Source organism: Malaclemys terrapin, chromosome 17 (genome assembly GCF_027887155.1).
Source record: "Malaclemys terrapin pileata isolate rMalTer1 chromosome 17, rMalTer1.hap1, whole genome shotgun sequence".
Classification (NCBI taxonomy): domain Eukaryota; kingdom Metazoa; phylum Chordata; order Testudines; family Emydidae; genus Malaclemys; species Malaclemys terrapin.
In genome coordinates this window covers 9,007,173-9,027,002 of record NC_071521.1, presented here as the reverse complement: position 1 = coordinate 9,027,002, position 19,830 = coordinate 9,007,173, and the positions used below count along the sequence as shown (strand labels likewise).

Sequence of the window (19,830 nt, the reverse complement as noted above, 5' to 3'; positions counted from 1 at the left end):
CGATTGGCCTCTGGGAGGCATCCCACAATACCTGTTCTCGCCTCTCCGGTCATCGTCGGTTTGAACTCTACTGCCCTACCCTCAGGTGACCAACCATCATCCTCACCCCGTAAAATTCCTTTGGAATTTTGAAAGTCCCCTTCCAGTTTGCTCGGTGATGCGTGCAGTGGTCTCAGCGCATCTTTCCAGGTGGCGATGCCTGCTCCACACACCAGGAGATCCCCCGCTTGGAGCAATGCCAAGCTGCTGGACCTCATCGGCATTTGGGGAGAGGAGGCAGTGCAGTCCCAGCTGCACTCCAACCGTAGGAATGATGATACCTACGGACAGATTTCACGACAGAAAGGGGCCATGACCAGGACACACTGCAGTACATGGTCAAAGTGAAGGAGCTGAGGAACACCTACCACAAAGTGTGGGAGGCAAACTGCCGCTCTGGTGCTGCGCCCACGCGCTGCCGGTTCTACAAAGAGCTGGATGTGATACTTGGTGGCGACCCCACCTCCACTGCGAAGGCCACTGTGGATACTTCGGTGGCTCGTGTGCCAGTCGAGAGTGGACCGAGCCAGGAGGAGGAAATCTTGGACGAGGATGTGGAGGGGGACCCAAAGGCAGAGGACGACTCAGAGGTCAGAGATGCATGCAGCCAAGAGCTCTTCTCTACCCCAAAGGAGGCTAGCCAGTCAGAGCTGTTGGAGCTGGGTGAAGCGCAAACAGGAGACGAGGCCCCTGGTAAGTGGCTTTGATTTTGGGAATTGCTGAAGCAAGTTGTGGGGGCAGGAGGGTTGCAGAAAGCAGGCTTGTGTCTGTATGATGCGCATAACCACCACATGCCTAGTCTGAGTGGCGGAACAGGCTGTTGATTGACTCCCTCACTTCACGGGAATCTGCCTCAGAGATCTCCAGGAAACTCTCGTGGAGACACTGGGCAATCCGCTGTCAGAGGTTCTTTGGCAGAGCGGCTTTGTTTCTTGCCCCATTAAGGGTAACTTTCCCGCGCCACTCTGCCGTCACTGGGGGTGGGGGTGGGGGGACCATTGCTGCACACAGGCAAACTGCAGAAGGGCCAGGGTGGAAACCGCAGTCTTGGACAAGACCCTCCCTTGATTCCCTGCTCACCCTCAACAGCAAGATATCTTCCATAATGATCACAGCCTGTGGAAAATGTAGGGACAGTAATGATTATGAGGCACCCCCTACAGTGCTGGCTCTCCCCAAGAGCCACGTGCCCAGTCTTCAGTATGGTCCTGGAACACTGATTTCCCCTGCTGATTTGTCCTGGGCCCTGCACCCCCCTAGGGACGGCCCTGGGTAGGATCAGAGGCTAAAAAAGGGAAAGAACAAGCTAAAAATTACTTAGACAAGTTAGAGGTCTTCAAGTCACCAGGGCCTGATGAAATACACCCGAGAATACTCAAGGAGCTGACTTAAGAGATATCTGAGCCACTAGCGATTATTTTCAAAGAGTCATGGAAGACGGGAGAGATTCCAGAGGACTGGAAAAGGGCAAATATAGTGCCTATCTGTCAAAAGGGAAATAAGGACAACCCGGGGAATTACAGACCAGTCATCAGTTGGTACAGTCAGCTAAGCAGCCAAGGTTAATGCCCTGTTGTTCATTGTGGGCTGTCTTTAGCAATCAGCGACTGTGTGAGCAGACACCTACTTGAATCGGTGGGTTCCAAACACCCCCGCCAGGCAAGGCAAAGCCAGTGTAACCTCTTCCCTTTATGTTTCAAACTGTGCCTGCAGCAAATTCTAACCAGCAGAGTGTGACTGTCAGATATTCTGGAGCAGGGGTTCTCAAACTGGGGGTCGGGATCCCTCAGGGGGTTGTGAGATTATGATCTGGGGAGGGGGTCACTAGCGGTCACCCTCCACCCCAAACCCTGCTTCACCTCCAGCATTTATAATAGTGTTAAATATTTTTAATTTATAAGGGGGGGGGGTTCGCACTCAGAGGCTTGTTATGTGAAAGGGGTCACCAGGACAAAAGTTTGAGAACCACTGTTCTGGAGGTTCCACTGGGATGCAGGGTGAAGTTTTGTAGGGTAAGAGTTCTCATGCTCCGACCCTGCAAATGCAGTGGTACCTCCTAGGCTTCCGTGTGGACTCGATGATCCAGTTAAGTAGATCCAATTGCAGGATCAAGGCCTTAGTTTGTTCAGACCAATCTCCTCAGTGCCATATTCCTTTATATTAGCCATCCACCAAAATCAATCAGTAAAAACAGGGGTGTCTCAAACATGAATAGCAGCACATGTAGATCCCCCTGAGAGAAACAGACTGACTTTTTGTTCTACGTTTGTACAGCTCCTAGCGCATTAGGGTCCTGGCCTGTGACTTGGGAGCCTCGGTGCTACCTCAATGCAAATAATAATCCTACCTCCTTACCCTTCTTTCAGGCAAGCTGTTGACATGAGCATATTGTTAGCTCTTAAATAAACAGCAATCATAATACTATATTCAAACGGTTCGGCCCCTCCCCCCCGCCACCTTTCCTGTGCGCTAAAGGCGTGTCTAAAATAAAAACCCTCCGAGTGTGAAAGTGGTATTTAATGCTGCTTTTAGATGCCTTAACATGAGCAACAATAGAGCTGGGGGGGGGGAACACAAAAGGTATTGTGAATTTATTTTGAGCTTCCTTACAATAGAACAACACTCACCGAGCCTGCCTGCCTTTAACCATTGTCTTGGAAGTTCAATGAAGCATGAAGGTTGGAAATCTACTTTTGAGGCTTAGGAACGCTCCAGCTACGGAAAAGCTTTTCGCTCCATACAAATGTGTCACCTAATTAGAGAACAGCAAGAGATCAAGGCACTGTAGCGAGCTACAGTATTAATCACGGCAGGAGATGCTTTGGGCATTGACAGCCAACCCCATGGTTCATTTATCCTGCTGGGGGATGGTGTATTGCTGGCTTTGGGAACATGATATACTTCCCGTACAAGAGCAACTTCCTCCTGAGAAAAACTTAGCCTGGCCCTTCCCCTTAAATCACTTGGTATAACTACAGCTGTGGGGGAACATTCGGGTCCCTGCCAGAGTGTTAAAGCAATGTGTCATACAAACCATGCAGCCAACCCAAAGGTGTGGGGTGGCACTAATTGTCTGCGGTTCTGACCAGCTGATATACATCCACGGACTGTACACATCCACACATGCTCGCACACAGCATGTGCACGTGTGTCGGGCTATGTATCAGAGAAGTGGCTGAAGGGGGACAGGCTTGAAGTCACCAGCACAGAGATACTGCAAGCTGCATTCATTAAAATTCCCCCCCAGATATCGTGACATCAGCTGTCCCATTCTGCTGTTAGGTTGTCTGACATCTCTGGCCAAATGCTCCTGGGAGCTGATGTTCCCACGGTATTTCACATGGAGCCATAAAACAGCACCGCGCCATCCATCTGCGAGCCACAAGCCAGACCTACATTTATTAAGTTGGGTGAACATTTGAGGATGAAAATCCACCCACCGCTAAAATTCAAAAGGGTACAGATCTTGATATTATGCACAATGTAATATATATAGATATATATACACACACACGCACTCAGTAACCAATCAGCTGTCTCCAGAAAGTCATTAACTCAGCTGGAATTCTCTGTGTGCATTCTCACTCTGGCTGATTTTGTTCAACAAATGAATTAATCTGTGACAACCATCACAATAGGATGGCTTTTTTAAGACACTGGATCCAGTTCATTGCATTGACAGTCGACGGAGTTATGTCAGGGAGGGATTTAGCTCAGTCTCTCGGCTAACATTTCTACACTGGATTCTGGGTGCAACGAATTCCTCCATTGCTTATGGCCCTCGATAAAGCTCTATCAAATTCATTGTAAGAAGCAGAACTTCCATCACAGTTTATCACTGGCTGACAGGTGGCGCTTGCAGCAGTGAGGTCTACTGCTCAAGAGAGGTGGATTATTACCTGCAATGGAGGACACGCTTGGAAGGACTGCAGGCTCGGGGGGAGGGAATTTTGCTAACCGCATCACTACCTACCCATAACATGTGGCTCTATAATTCCAGTCCAGGAAGCACTGCTCAAAAGAAAGGTTTCTTATGACACCATGGCCCCTGATGGACAGGTGCTGTGAGATGGTACAGTACTTATCAGCACAATCTCCACTTGCCTGGCAGGGGCTGTATCCAGGGCCAGTGCAACCATTTAGGCAAACTAGGCGGCTGCCTAGAGCGCCTAGTGGTTGGGGGCGCCTAAAAGCCCACTCAGACGAGGAGGTGGAGTGGAGGTGAGCTGGGGGGAAGGGGGGCCGTGGGGAGGGCAGCCCGCAGTAACGGGGGCGGGAGCACACAGGGGAACTGCTCCCCGCCCCAGATCACCTCCACTCTGCCTCCTCCGCTGAGCACACAGCCCCCGCTCTAAGTCTCCTCCAATTGGCGCCGCAAGCCTGCAAGGGGAGGAGAATTAGAGTGGCACCGGCGTGCTCAGCGGAGGAGGCGGAGCCGAGGTGAGCTGGGGCGGGCTTCCCAGGCGAGGTTAGCTGCCGCGGGGGGGGGTCTCCCCAGGCGGGGTTAGCTGCCGTGGAGGCGGGTTCCCCGGGTGGGGTTAGCTGCCACAGAGGGGGGGGTCTCCCCGGGCGGGGGTAGCTGCTGCGGGGGGAGGGAGGGGTCCCTGGGTGAGGGGCTGGGTTAGCTGCCGTGGGGGGGAGGCGGGATTAGCTGGGGGCGGGACACACGCAAGTTTCACCTAGGGCACGAAACTTCCTTGCACCGGCCCTGGCTGTATTGTGTAGCTTGCTGACAAACTGGGTATCCCAGAGGCACCAGCTATTTTCACTATTCAGCTGTAAAGCACTTATCTCCAATATAAAGTCCAAAGTCTCCAGTCCTTGACATCAGCGGGAGCTGGATTTGGCCCTGTGTAAGCAGAAGGCACAAATGACCTGCTGTTTCAGAGAAGCCCCTTCGGTGTTAATGGACACACATTTTGCGGCTGAGAGGAGTCTGAGTCAGTTCTTTTCCCATCTTGCCGTTATGCTGTTAGATTACTCAGATGGGATGAAAAATGCTTGGTTAAGTCCTGAGTCAGGAACATCTTTGTGTTTGCAAAAGCAGAGCTCTAAGATACCAGAGCGGCTAGGCTTTGCTTTAGGGCCAGAGCACAATTCTGCAAGTCACATGCCTACCCCAAAACCACAAAAGCCGTTTGATGCTCTGATGCATCTGGACTTTGCACATGAATCCACATCTCCTGCCTCCCAGGCAAGTGTTGAGTCTGGGCTTCAGATACTCACCTGGCAATCCCTTTGCTATAACCACAAGGGATTCGACTTGTTAATACACGATCCTTTTGTTTTATTACTATTATTTAATATATAGAAAGCAAGATGATGTGTCAAGAATGGAGATCACAAAAGCTTATATTGTGCAAGGAACGGCCCCAGCTAATTAGAGTGTCTGAATGACCCCTGACTGCTTAGTAACCTGCGTTCTGATTTGCTACCGCCTTGAGAATCCACAGTCCACGTGCCCACAAAAAATGGGGGCCTTGATGGTTCACGTCACTATTGTCCAACCTAGATTTTTCTCAAATAATATTTCAACGTTTAGACCCATTGCAAAGAAAAGGGCTGAGTAGCAGAAACACTCCTCTCACATTGAGGCCCCTTTACACTGCCAGAGAGCTACAAGGTGACCTCAAGGGACATGAGAATCAGGCCCAAAAAGAATTACTTTTATTTCTACTATTAATATTACATGCAACTATAATAAGGTGCTCACCACCATGTTGTCTGAGGCAAAGAAGGAAATGCAGCCCTGAAACATCTTTCCAGCTTCAAATATCTAGTCACTAACTCCTGAACACTCTTGAGCATGAACCAGCTCTTGGAGATGGCGCTTCTTAAACTGCACCACCACCACTTTGCCCTTTTTCATCATTTGTTTTATGAGAGCATCTCAGGTCCCCTGCAAAGATCAGCGCCCCGTTATGATAAGCACTGTGTGCACGCATAGAGCTTACACTTAAAACAGATAAGGCAGAAAAAGTATGGGAGAAAAGAAGGACAATTAGCCCCATTTTATTGATGGGGAGACTGAGGCACAGAACAATTAAATGACTTCCCAAGGTCACACAGAGCTTTCATGGCAGAGCCAGGATTTGAAATCAGATTTCTGGAGACCTATTCCAGTGCCTTGACAACAAGATCATCCTAACTCTGGCACTTTTCACCCAAGGAATTCAAAGCACTTTACACACACTAATGGATACAACCTCACAACACTCCTGGTTACAGGCACAGGTTGGTTATGTCACTTGCACAAGGTCACCAAGTGGCGGAGTCAGGAACCTAGGAGTTCTGACTTCCAGTGCTCTAACCACTAAATACTTCTGCCTCACCCCATGGACGGGTGATGGATGAGCAGGGAACGAACCAAGAGGAACAACTCAGGTGGCCCAAAACATTTACGTTTAGTCATTTTATGTCTATTTAATCAATCAACTCCCGCCCACCCCCTTAAAAGAAAATCCACTCTATTTAGAAACTGGACCAGCCAGCATAACAGTTAGGAATTAACCCACCTCCTAGCTGGGACAGCCCCAGGTGGACTGTCTTTTCCTAATAGACAGAGCTTCACTTACAGAAAATAGGTGTCCACTCTCTCCACAGGCCATCCATTTTTAACCAGTTCAGCTACATAAGGAAACCACTGCCCCAAGAGACTTCTACTGCATGACTAAAATACAGGGAACGGCTCTGTCAGGGGGCCATCCAGACTCTGTCTGCAGATGTCAAAAGCTGCCTCATGGGGTCGGGTGGGGCACTGCCCTCCCCACCAGGAAACTTGGTACACAGAGATAAGTAGATCAATACACAGTCAGGCAGACACAGACAGACACACAGCTAAACAGATGGGATGCACAGCAGTTGCACTGACAGACGCACAGATGGGTAGACAGATGCAAGCACGGACAGAGAGATGAACAGGTAGACAGATGCCCAGTTACCCTTCACTCAAGGTAGCCTCATTTCAAAATGATTCACTTTTTCATGAAGTGTCACCTCTTGAAAAACCCTGATTTGGCAGCCCAGAGATTTTGCTTCATAAGGGTTCCACCCCCCGTGCATGCAGAATGGCCCATTTTGCACCAAGACGGGTGAAAAGTTCACCTTGATTTTCATCTGCATGACATTTCAAATTGTGAAATTCAAAAGTGTGGTTGGGGGGGGTGTTTCTTGCTTGAAAGTCAGAGCATTTGAGCGGGGCAGGAGCATGGTCACTCAAAAAAGCCACAATTTCCACACCATGGGAAGGAGGGCTCTTCCCTCAGAAAAATGGGACCATTTTTACAAATTCGAAATGAAATGCAAATATGGTCACATTTTATATGAAGTATACCCTGATACATAGCTTATGAAGGGTTAATAGACAATTAATAGATGTTATAAGCATGTTACAGACATGAGTAGTGTGCTATAGAAGGCTATGAGCTCATCAGTGGAAAGTACAATAGACGGTTATAAGTAATCTATTGACCTGTTGGACAATCTATCCTAATTGGTTGCCCATTTATTAAAACAGCTATTAGTCATTTATTAACCCTTAATGAACTATGCATAAATGCACCCTTCATATCCAGTGCGACACCAGCACTGCACTTGCTGAGGGTTTCCGACTTCATTTCAAACAGTGCAAGCCGCCCGCTTAGACGAATGCCTGGGGATGGTTTGGGCTGTCAGATGGTTTGTAAGTACATTCTGCAGCCCACGCATTAGCCAGCTGGCTTCCCTTAATGGGTCTGATACTTCCTGCCTCCCATGAGGCACCAAGCATCATCTAATGGCCTGCTCCATCCTTATCCACTTGGATTAGTGCTCCCCAGGCCCTTAGCAGAGATGGAGGAACCCGCAGGAAGGTGGAGAATCTCTTTCAGCCAGAGGAGAGGGCAGGCAGTGTGCTGAGAGGCACAGGACTGCGGGTCAGAGGGTGCTGCAACTCCTTGGCGAGGACAATGCCTCCCCAGGAGCATATGGCAAGGAAAAGAAGGGAGTCAGCCGTTAGTGATGGATGGGACTGGAGCACGGTCTGAGCGGCAGAGCTCAGACACAGATACTACCTAGCCAGTGGGTCGGAGGTGTTTCGTTCTGGTGGGCTCTCAACGCTGGCCTCCCTCTGCTCCCATGGAAGTCAACGGTAAAATGGCTATTGACTTCAATGGGAGCAGACAGGTCAGCCAATACTTTAGAAAAAACCCAGGCTTCGTCTCTAGGAAAGACCTACTCTATCCTCAAATCCGGCACCCTGCTAGGCAAGGATAGCATCTGCCAACACAGGATGGAGGTGGCCTCCCATGGATATTGCATGTGATAATCCTCTCTCTCTTTTGGAGCTGCCTGTGGGAGTGACCACGTCACCAGCTGTGCAGTGCCTGCTGCACGGAGCAGTCCCTGGCCATTCACAAGTGGTCCTGTGGCTGCCTCTACCATCACAGCCGGGGCACTGCTGGTCTCTAAAGAGCACTTCTATCCAGAAATGCTGCTCTCCTGGCAAAAGGACGCTTTCCCCCAGCAGAGGCAGACGGAGCTGTGCTAAGCTGTTCTTCTGCTACAAACGACCTTACACGCAACACAGCAGCTACGGAGTGCGGCATTGCTCTGCACTACCACACAATACCTTTGACTTTGTGGATCCCACTGGAGCTGCCTTCGTGCACCGCCAAGCGTTTCCTGATCCCAAATGACAGCAGTGCCAATGCCCTTGAGTTCTCAGCTGTCACGCTGGAGAGGGAAAGCGTACCCTCTAGAGCGATGCGGGGAAAGCGATGGAGCATTCACGCTGAGAAGGGTGTAGAGTTTCCCAGGCCAGGACACAAGCGCACCTGTATGCAGGATGCACTGTGCTATGGTGGGCCAGGTCTTGTCTGAAGGGGAAGGATTCGATTACTCTGTGCTGCAGCTCTAGATTTGCTCTGCTCCCACTAATCCAGACTGCGATAATTTCTCCCCTCCTTCCCCAAAGCAACCAACTAAACCACCAACCAAGGACCCACATACAGTCAGGCAATGGGCACCAACCTGACCAGTGCAAGCCCCTAATGTACACACCCTGCAGCAACATAAAGCAGGATTTACATCAGTGTCACTTACTCTGGGATATTTCCTTAATGTAGTCAGGGCCCACGTGCCCCCACCCCACATTTTGCTGCCTTTGGATTGCTAAGCAGGTGTGGACATGGAGGAATCGCAGCTAGTCTCTCCCCAGTAAGATGCACCAATTCCATCAATCACACAGTTTAAAGAGCTTGCTAATGTTAAGGCACGTCTCCATCCCCTTGTTTTCCTAGCGAGGAGGTGGCCATTACTAGGTGAACCATGGTGCTTTCCTCCCTTTCAGTTCAGCCTCAGTCACGCACTTCCTAAAAAGCCGGTTCAAATAGCTAAAACAATCTTTCTAAAACCCACGGCCTCCTCTCCTGGGAGCAATTTCCCAAGTAGAGGAGATCTCTTTGTGCCACCTTTCTCTGCCAGCTAATCTGCTACCCCCCTTCCTCCTTCTGCAGCTGGAGAGGTGTCGAGTTCACTATCACAGTTGTGCATGCAAGGTGTAAAGAGCATTTCATTTACCCTTCATCATTATCCCCATTCCCAGCCCTTCCCAGGTGACCCCAAAGCTTCTGGGGTTCGGAGCCACTGGGGATTTCACTTGGTTTCCCGTTTCAGCATGTGCTGCTGACCACGGGGATTGTTCAGTTCTTCTAGGCAGTCTCTCTCTCACACCAGCCCTGGGAATTGCCCTAGTCATCTGAAATGAAGTTTTTAGCTATTTTAGTTAATAGGACACCCAGAGCTTGTGTTGTGCACAAGCGCCAAGGCAGTCAGACGCATTATTCATTTGAATTTAGAGATGAGACTGTAGCCAAAGCCCAGATCTGACACTGGGGTAAAATGCATGTGTGTGGTTTGGAGCTTGAACCCTGATCTACATTTTGCACCTGGCCTCTGGCTCTATATGGGGCTGGATGAACAACCCAGAGCCAAATAACTCCCGGCATCGGGATTGAGCCAAAATCTGGATCTTGCTTGTTTGTTTTTGTCATTCACGCCTTCAGGCAGAGAGTATTTCACATAGGGCCCCATGTGCTTATCCTATTTGACTTCAGTGGGTGCTCTACTTGTGTAAGGAATGTGGTATTAGGGCCATGGGGAATAACCTGCCAAAGGCAGCAATAGGAAATTTAGCAGGAATCATTTGAAAAGGGAGTCAGGCAAACATATGGAGGAAAACAAACATCTTATGGACGGGGGGGTGGGCCCAGATTGCGCTCCTGGCTTCTGCCGGGACGATAAACTTTACAGTGCTTCTCTCCCGCCAAACTGAAGGGATTGTGTAGATCCAAGAAGGACTCAAACAAAAAGAAAACCCCACAAGGATCATCACAACACATGGATCTGTATGCTAGTTGCTATTTCAGAAATGCATGTGGACATCTTTGCAAACAACTGTGTGTGTGTCTCGCATACTGGACTGCTGAGGTCATAACTGACTCTCTGTGCTCCTTTGAGGTTCTTTATCATTTTTGAATCAGTTCAGTCTCCTTTGCCTGGGGTATGGCTAGTTTATTTCCCCACTTCCACATCTGCTTGGTTATGATCCAGTTTATTTTCTGCAAACACTTGGATGTATCTGTAAACCTCAGCTCTGGAGCCAGATTGCTTCCCAGGCTTTGTTCTCACTGCTCTTGGAGGACACAGGAAACTTCACCCGAGAGAGCCCCTGGCCCAGACAATGAGGCAGATTCGGTCTCCTGCTCCAGGCCCATACACTGCTGACAGCATATTGGGGTCACACGGAGCCCCAGCTTGCTGAGGGTGAATTCTCAAGCTCTTGACTCAAGCACTGGTGGAGGGAGCATGCCAGGGGTGAGTGGAGAGCGGAGGGGACAGGCCCAGAGGATATGACGCTATAGGGATTTTTGGTTGCACCACAGCCCCTGGACAACCCAGGATGGGAGATATTCCAGCCCCTAGAGCATCCCAGGGCAAAAAGGTGGCATAAAACTTTTGTCCCCTCTTCCACCCAGGCTCCATCTTCTGTGCAGCACCCCCAGGAGCCAATGACTTTAATCTGAGGGTGTCCTGTACAGCGGAGCACAGGAGCAGTAGGAGAGAGGATGGGACCCACAGATTCTCTCGCTGGCTGCTGTTGGTGGTCATGGGGATGGGTGCACTAAATGTCCTGTGGCATCCTAGGTCTCCATTGCCTTGCCCACACATGGAACTGCAAGGCAGCCACCAAGTACTAGAACCAAGGCTGTGTGTAGTCCCTGACCATCCCTATGGAACTGGGCCTGTCTGGCTAACCCTGCAAGACCCCAGCCAGGCCTCAAGGAACCTCACCCTCCCATGGAGCTCCAAGATTGCGTGCCCCACTCCCGTCTCTCTTGTGACAGTGCAGAGGAGGCTAGAAACTCCATGTAGTTGTGACCCAACAAAGAGCACCCTCAAATGGAGGAGCAGTGGGCAGGAGATGCCACCTGCTGTGTGTTTGCCTTGTGCCAGGTCTTCAGCACATGGCTAAAAATGTCTCATGTTGCAGCTGTTCAGGTAGTCATTCCCCACCTTCTGGCCATGGAGGGGGCAGTGAGGAAGGGACAGGGACAGCGGGATAGACTGGGCACAGGAACAGGTAGAGACAAGAACTGGAAGGGAGACAGGCAGGGAGAGGGACAAGTGGAAAGAAGAGACACACAACTGGGGAAAGGGCGGCTTATATTTTGCAGGCCAATGCCCCACACGGCCATGCTGGGAAATGTGAGCCAAGGCGCGGAATATTCCCAGCTAACCGGGTCCCCAATAAAACATTCTCGCCTCCGAGTGCAAATCTCCACTCAGAAGCTCCACACTCCCCTGCAAATCATAGCTCCAAGCCCTCGCACCCCTCCTACGGAACCCGGGGGCCCCAATCCCTCCACCCGCTGCTCAGCAGCAACCTAATCCGGCCTCTTGGTAACAGAGTCAATGACAGCTGAAGGATCAGCACTTCGGTCTTAATTACATTAACCGCACAGTCCCTGAAAGCTCCCTCGCTTTACTCAGCTGGCAACGGCTCTGCTCTCCTTCACAGTCAGCTCTCGTCCTTAATTCTCCTCACAGGCTCTGCCTGCACTTCAACACGAGCCCAAGCTGGCTGAAGGGATCATTTAGCCCCTTCCCTACTCCTTCAGTGAAATCCGTTCAGCACGCCCTGGGAGGGTCCATTGAAAGACAAACAAAAGTCTATGAGTCGGGAGCATTAAATGAGCTGGGCTTGCAAGGGGAAGGAGAGAAATAATTGAATGATGGCTCTGTGCCCAGCTGGGACATTATTTACCATTACAGTGTTAGACCTAGTCTACTTTCGAATGCACCGGTGGTACAATTTACCAGCTTATATCCTCAACAGCAGAAACGCCATTTTACATCGTTTCTGGCTCTCTACATTAGGGGATTGCTCTGGTGTGACTACACCAGTGCAAATTTCTCTGGATAGATGGGGCCTCTGAGAAGGTGTCCAAATCAAAGCCCCAACTCCAAAGACTCCTGAACTCTGGGAAAGCCCAGATCCGGATCGGAACTCAGGGGCTCGGTCCCAATTCCAATGGAATAGATGATGATGTACTGAGCACCAGCATCGCGTGCTGTGCATAGAGGCTGAAATAGTGTCTGCCTCAAGGAGCTCGATCCAACCAGATGTAACTGTGCAGCAGGAGGGACAGATTCTAGTCTATATAGATTCTTATATCTCACCATAGCATCAGGATGTCATGCATTAAGCTGTGTGACTGATAGGGTTTTGTTGATGGGGTATTTATTTTTTTAACATGTCCACGCTGCTCTGTGTTTTATATCAGTCACAGAAGGGCGCCTGGCACTTGGAGTGGCCGGTGGAGAGGTTTGTGACGGTCCTTAATCTCTGTGAGAGTCCGGCACAGGGTCTCGAGAAAGTTCTGTCTCCCGCACAGATGAGCGTTACTCTAGTGGGCAGCAGCAAAGCGGTCGACCATGGTCCTCCTCCCTTGACACGGTTTTCACGGTGGTAGAAGGGAACCAGAATCAAAGCTGTGAGCCCACAGAGGGCACCGCAGCTGTTGTGGTGAGAGACAAGGAAGGCACCACCAAGAGAAGCGGGAGGAAAGAGTGATGGTCAAGGAAGAAAGGACGGGCGCTAAGGAGAGCCAGGATGTGCTGGGAGGAGGGAAAAGGAGCCAAATATTGAAATCCTGACTCTGTGGAGACAGGCGCCTTATTGCTTGTGGTTCAGCTGCTCCAGATGAAATAGCAACCGAGGCACACAGAGAGCTGTGTGGATACATGAGGGCTTGTCTACAGGAACAGTTAGTTTGCGGCAAGCCGGGGTATAAATCTAAGTGTCTATGTGGACCTTGCTGCTGTGCAGATCAAAGCGCACTATGGAATTTTTAGTGCATGTGCCGGCAGGATTCACAGAGACACTGGGTGTGCAGCACACTAGTGATGGGCAGATTGCCATGAACTACGTGTTCATGTAGACAAGCCCTAAGACAAGACAACTCTCCATCAGGAAAGATGAGGCATCACAGAAGAAGAAAGGCCATGAGCGAAACAAGGCTGGGGACAAGTATCAGGGGGTAGCCGTGTTAGTCTGTATCCACAAAAACAACAAGGAGTCCGGTGGCACCTTAAAAACTAACGGATTTATTTGGGCATAAGCTTTCGTGGGTAAAAAACCCACTTCTTCAGATACAAGGCTGGGGAGGCCGGGAAAGGAGATGCTTTGAGAGGAAATCTGATGGAGGAGGGAGAGGTACAAAGGCATAGGGAGGCCCTTCCGAGAGTGGGAACATTGTATGGTCTAGCTCTCGTAACATGGAAACGAACCACCACTAGAGATATCCTGCTAAAGAAGAGAGACCAAGGCCCACATTGGGGATTGAGGGAACATTTTCCAGCCCATGTACAGGAGCAGTTTGTTCCTGGGATATAGACACGACCCCAGACAACAAGAGGCTCTGAGAACTCATCCCCTAACACCATCAAACCAGCAAAACAAAGCGAGGCCTTGTGAGAACAAAGAGATGAAACCAAAACGCAGCATCAAATGCATAAGCAATTAAAATAAATAAATAAAATAACGCACTGGTCAGAAGGCGACTCACGACCAAATCAGAGAGCTATCTAGCCACCACGAGCCATGTCTTTGTAACCTCTGGCTCATCTGCCGCAATGCCCTCTGGCGGAGAATGCCACAGCTGGCCCACAAGGCAGCAGCGAGTCTGCTCACCAACACATCATCCCAATACACCGGCTGCCCCATAGACACAGAGCCTAGGTCGCTGTACTCATTTTCAAAGCCTTGAATAGCACTGGTCCACGCTACCTCACAGCTGGCCTGGCCTTCCACAACGATGACCTCCCACAGCAGCGTCACTCCGCTGGCAAAAGAAACCTAGACAAACAGGGGAAGACACGCATCTGCAGGAGAGAGAGAACTTTCACAAGAGCTGGGCCATGTATGTGGAACTCTCTGCCCCATGACACAAGAATGACCTGCACCCTTTGCTGCACTTGGAACTGGATGCAAGCTTCCATCTTCGACTTAGCTTCCCAGCAATAACCCTCTCAAATACATCAGACCCTTCACGTTCTAAAAACAAATCCCAACTATAAGTTTAGATTGCTCCTTAGATATTTATGTGCAATGCTGGAGGGACAGATGGATGGATGACTTTTCGACACATTGAAGTTATTCCAGAATACGGTAGGTTGTGAATTTAAAGTGGAGTAGCTAATCAGGAATAACTCCATATATGGACATGCTTATTCCAGAATAAGAGTGCCTTTTACTGGTTTAATTAGTTTACTCGATTTCCACTATTCAGGAGTCGTCGTTCTGGAACAGCTGTGCTCTTGAATAGTTATTCCACAATATCACCATGTGTAGACAAGCCCAAAACCATGAAGCTTTTCAAGAAATGAGAGCACAACTAATATCTTTCTGCCCCATTCTGACAAGGCCAAAGAAACCAACATGTTTTAAGGCAATTCATCCCTTCACTGGGGCTGTGTGGAAGTCACGCAATGTAATGAATACCCCACATCAAGTCCCGACATTGATACCCAGCATGGGACTGTGCGTGTCCCACTGTGATGGTTTCATTGAGTACAAAGGAGACTCATGGTGTCTCATGAAAACTGTTCATTACCGTGCTCTAGGGTGTAATTGTGTCCATTGTTGCACATCACATTGTTCTATATCCCTAAGATCGGGTCAGTTCTGTTGTGTCTGCAAGTCTTTATGAAGCAGTGGAACCAGGCCAGAGTGATGGATTTTTCTTCGTCTTCCAAAGAGACACACACGATGTTTCCTCAGACATACAGGAGCTTAGCCTTGGGTATTAGCATTAAGAATTACCATTCGCGCATTTCACATGCATAGCCAATCTCTTTAAAGATGAGGTCTTAGCAAATTCAAGACAATCTGCACTTGTACAGAAAGCTTAAAGTTGTCAGGCTTCTTCTGTGATCAAATACACTGACTTCTCAAGGACCCCAGCCCCGACATTTTAAAAGGGAGAACATGACCTATTTTACATCTGATCAGTCACAGTTTTTAAAAGAGGGCTCCCATGTTGAGCAAATCTCTTTATCGCCAGCAGTAGTCCATAGGCCGCAAAGAGGGCTCTTTTGTTCCTTTGACATAACTGCGGAAACACAAGTCAACGTGCCCACATGAGGACTTATCCCATCAGACAACTCCCAGCGTCTTCCCAGAGCTCAGTCCATGCATTGCTAAGAAACAGCTGTGTGGGCTGGAAGAGAATGCTGGGTATTGGCATGCAAATGAGAACACTGGGCACTGTGGAAAAGCATGCTGGGTATTGGCATGCAAATGAGAACACGGAGCACTGTGGAAAAGCATGCTGGGTATTGGCATGTAAATGAGAACGCTGAGCACTGTGGAAAAGCATGCTGGGTATTGGCATGCAAATGAGAACACTGAGCACTGTGGAAAAGCATGCTGGGTATTGGCATGCAAATGAGAATGCTGAGCCACCCACTTTGCTCCTAGAACTTTTCTTTCCTCCACTGTACGTTGGAGGAACCGTGTTCTGCCATGGCACCAAAGTGGTGCAAGGAATACTGGTTATCATCATTAACAACAGTCCTGTACACTGTCGTGTGAATGCACACTGCACCTTAGAGATATAGGATAAAACACAGACAAGAGTCTACTTAGGGCCAGGTTCTACTGCCCTGACACATAATAAGTAACTCACTACTCTTACTTTACCATGGAGCAAGGTGCTACTCCACCTGAGCTAGGGTGGCAGTAGCCGGCCCTGACAACCTACCGTAGACAAGCAAACTCCAGACAAGACAATTCAGGGAAGGAAGGGCCAGGGGAGACCGTTGATGAGAAAGAAGGAAGCAAGGATTTCTGCAAGGGGCTGGTTTTAAGAAAGGATTTGAAGGAGCTAAGCGAGGTGGCTTGAAGTGGGAGACAGCTCCGAGCCCAGAAGGAAGCTACGAGTGCTGAAAGGTGATGAAGGGAACCATAAGGAAAGAGGACAGGGAGGGGGAGAGAGCAAGGAGGGAGTCACACGCGGCAGGCAGCAGAATGGTGCGGGTGGGAGTGGCAGCTAGATTCTTCCAGTGAGGAGACACTTGGGTCTGCTGTTTGCATTGAGCCTTTTGCCGTCAGTTACGGGCAAAGGAGCCTGTTTTCACTCTTAATTCAGAAACAGGTGAGAGTTACGGGCAGCGAGTGCAGCTGTGTGTGAAGGCCCGTGGATGGGCACAGCAACCCCAAGCGTGCAGGGGGCCAGCCACGAAGACCTACCTATATCTGTCTACATGTGTGGATGTCTCTCTCTCTCACACAGACTGATAGCCACCTCCATGTGTAGACAGATATAGGGAGGTCTTCTTGGCTGGCCCCCTACACTCTTGGAGTTGCTATTGCTGTGCCAGTGTGCGGTTCTTCACCGACTATGTAGTGGGTGGTGTGTGTGTGTGTGTGTGTGTGTCTCACACACACACACACACCTCATTCTATACAGCGTATATATACATAGGAATGCATCACTTAGAGCCAGATTCAGATATTCCTCTTCACATAGGTCCTTCCTCCCCAAGCAAGCCCGTTTCATTTCAATACAGAGCAAGGTACTAGCATCCGAAGTCTGTCCCTTTTTGGGGGGCGGTCAGGGACACTGGAACACGGCATGTATGCATGCACACACACATGCACAACGCTCACGTGTGTCTGGCCAGGCCGTTTGCTCATCAGGCAGCTCTAGCTTGGATTCTGGGCTCCGCACACGTCCCTAGAGCGTGCAACGGTTCCCAGCTCCCACCCAAGCGTCAGTGCAGGTGAACAAGACAAACTGCAAACTTAGGCTCTGAGAATGACTCTCCCTGCCAGGCTGCAGGGTCATCCAGCAGGCCCCGGCCGGAGGAGCTGGAAGAAGGGATGGCGATGGGCTGCCAGCGGGATGGCGTGGGGAGGATAGGGAAGAGAAACGTCCAAAAGCAACACACACAGCTGCCATCCCCAAAGAACATTTTAATGCTCTCTTTACATCTGGTCGTCTCTTAGACGCAAAGCACGCTCCCCCGCTCCCCTCCCCCCACACGTGCGTTCCGGCCAGAACCGGAAACCAAAGCCAAGCTGCAGAAAAAACAAATCACATCCGAAGGCCTCAGTTCCAGAGCAGATCGGCTCAGCTGCCCCAGCATCCAGGTTCATAGATCCCAAGGCCAGAAGGGACCATTGTGATTCCCTAGTCTGACCTCGTGTAGAATGCAGGCCAGAAAACTTCCCAAAAATAATTCCTGGAGCAGGGCTTTCCCAAACACATCCTGTCTTGGTTTTAAAGAGTCAGCGACGGAGAAGCCACCACGACCCTTGGTAAATTGTTCCAGTGGTTAATTACTCTCACCATTAAAAATGCACACCTTCTTTCCAGTCGGAATGGGTCTAGCTTCAACCTCCAGCCACTGGATCATGTTAGATCTTTCTCTCCCAGCCCGAAGAGCCCATTTTCACACATTTGTTCCCCACGTAGGTTCTTACAGACTGTGATCAAGTCCCCCCTTAATCCCCTCTCCCCTGTGTCTCAGGGAGCCATCCAGATGCAGAAGGACAGGGGAGTTTAACAAGCCATCCAGATGCCAGGTGCGAGTGGATGGGGGAGTTTAACAAGGGACTATGTGAATGGTGGTCTGGTCTCTCTGGAGATGTTGTGAGCCTGGCTTATCAGGGCGCAGAATTTAAGGCCAGATGGAATTACCAGAATTGCTAGTGGTGCACAACTCTATATCCCAGCCCAGGGGACTGTAAAGATCTCACACCTTCACCTCCCAACATCCTGGTCCCCATCTTAGCTTCCTCCCCCTCATGCACATGTACCACAAACCTGGTTCCCATGGCTGCTGGTCTGGGAGTCCCTGCTTCCCAGATCTGCACTGAGGTGGGTATACAACTACGCTAGTGTGCGGGGTGGGGGTGGGAGGGGTTACGTCCAGCATTGGCCTTTGTTTGTACAGCATCCTGATCTAGGAGGTCCGGCTCACGGGGCTGGGGCTGTGCAAGAGGTTCAGCCAATCAAAATGCTTTGTCGCCCTCACGTGAAAGGCCCTAGACACACATGGGACCTAAGCAAAAACTCTAGGGGCAGAACCTTCCCCATGCGAAGTGATGGAAGGAAGGAGTCTTAGCCTAGGCCTTGGGCTCCTACCGTGCATCCTGCTGCCTTCACCAGCTTGTGGGAGGAGAAGGGGAAGGCCTCGTTGCTGAGATCGGCGTCGAGAACCTCCTGAAGGACCATACGGCTGCAGGGAAAGAGCAGAAAACCCTAGTGAGAAGGATGCTACAACTAGGGGCCAGCAGGTCACTAGCTCACGCATGACACCCACTGTGCCAGCTCACATGGAAAGTTCTGGATGTCCTGTGCAGGAGCTGGGAAGAGCACCAGTAGGAGCCCCCTGCTAGCCACCCAAGTAGGGGTAGGGTTAAGGGTCCCTTCCCCCACAAACTGTGGCCTGCAGGGTACGTGGGAAGCCCCCCCTGCAGCCACTGAAAGGGGCTTAAAGCTGCCCTAGAAAAGGTGCTGGCCCAGTCAGAGTCCTGCTGCAGTGAGCTCCCCGCCACTCCTCAGTGCAGGCCACCATCTAGCCCAATATCATTAGCTCATCTAGGGACCAGTCACTTATCTGTCTCTGGAGCAGGAGCAGCACAGGCTGCAGCATTAATGTCTTAGGGTAAGACAAGGCCCCTTTCTCTGCATGCCACGTGGTTCCCCAGAGCTTTCCCTGGGTTTAGGCAATCAGGATGACAAGACATCAGTGCAGCAGCCTTTCACCTCCAGACCCCTGGCTTCGGTCACAAGTGGCGAGGAATTTGGACGGTGTTAAATTCAGTGCCAGGTCAACAGTCACTTCACAGGGACCCTGGTCTCTTCTCCGGCCTCTCGGTGCGCGACTTACCTTGCCGGCCCCTGGATGCTGATCATTCCCAGCTCCTCGGAGCAGTCCACCAGCTTGCACTGCAACCTCATGTCCTGCAGCACCGTGGTGATGTGCGACCAGTTGTGCTGAGCAACAGTTCCACCAACAGCCAGGTAATAGCCATCCCCTGCAAGGAACACGGCCAGCTCTTGAGTCCCGCAGATGCCACACGCAGACACACGGATCAGCTGAGCTCAACACTCAGCTTGGCCGGGCGCTCCAGAGGCCCGATGCTTCTCAGAGCTGCCAAACGGGGCTGGGAGCCTCCCACAAGGGGGGCAAACCCTGCAGTCCTTACTCGGGCAAAACTCCCCTTGAAGCCAGTGGGGT

General features: G+C 50.5%; 1 protein-coding gene across 2 annotated transcripts in view; it reads right to left on the bottom strand.

The window, feature by feature from the left end:
* Positions 1-19,830, bottom strand: part of SARDH (sarcosine dehydrogenase) — a 95,986-nt gene that overhangs the window by 24,782 nt on the left and 51,374 nt on the right. For both annotated transcript variants that reach the window (XM_054007880.1, XM_054007879.1), the window contains exons 16-17: positions 19,480-19,627; positions 18,732-18,825 (exon numbers count right to left, since the gene is read on the bottom strand). In XM_054007880.1, coding sequence (XP_053863855.1) covers positions 18,732-18,825; positions 19,480-19,627 — 242 coding nt within the window. The remainder of the gene's footprint in view (positions 1-18,731; positions 18,826-19,479; positions 19,628-19,830) is intronic.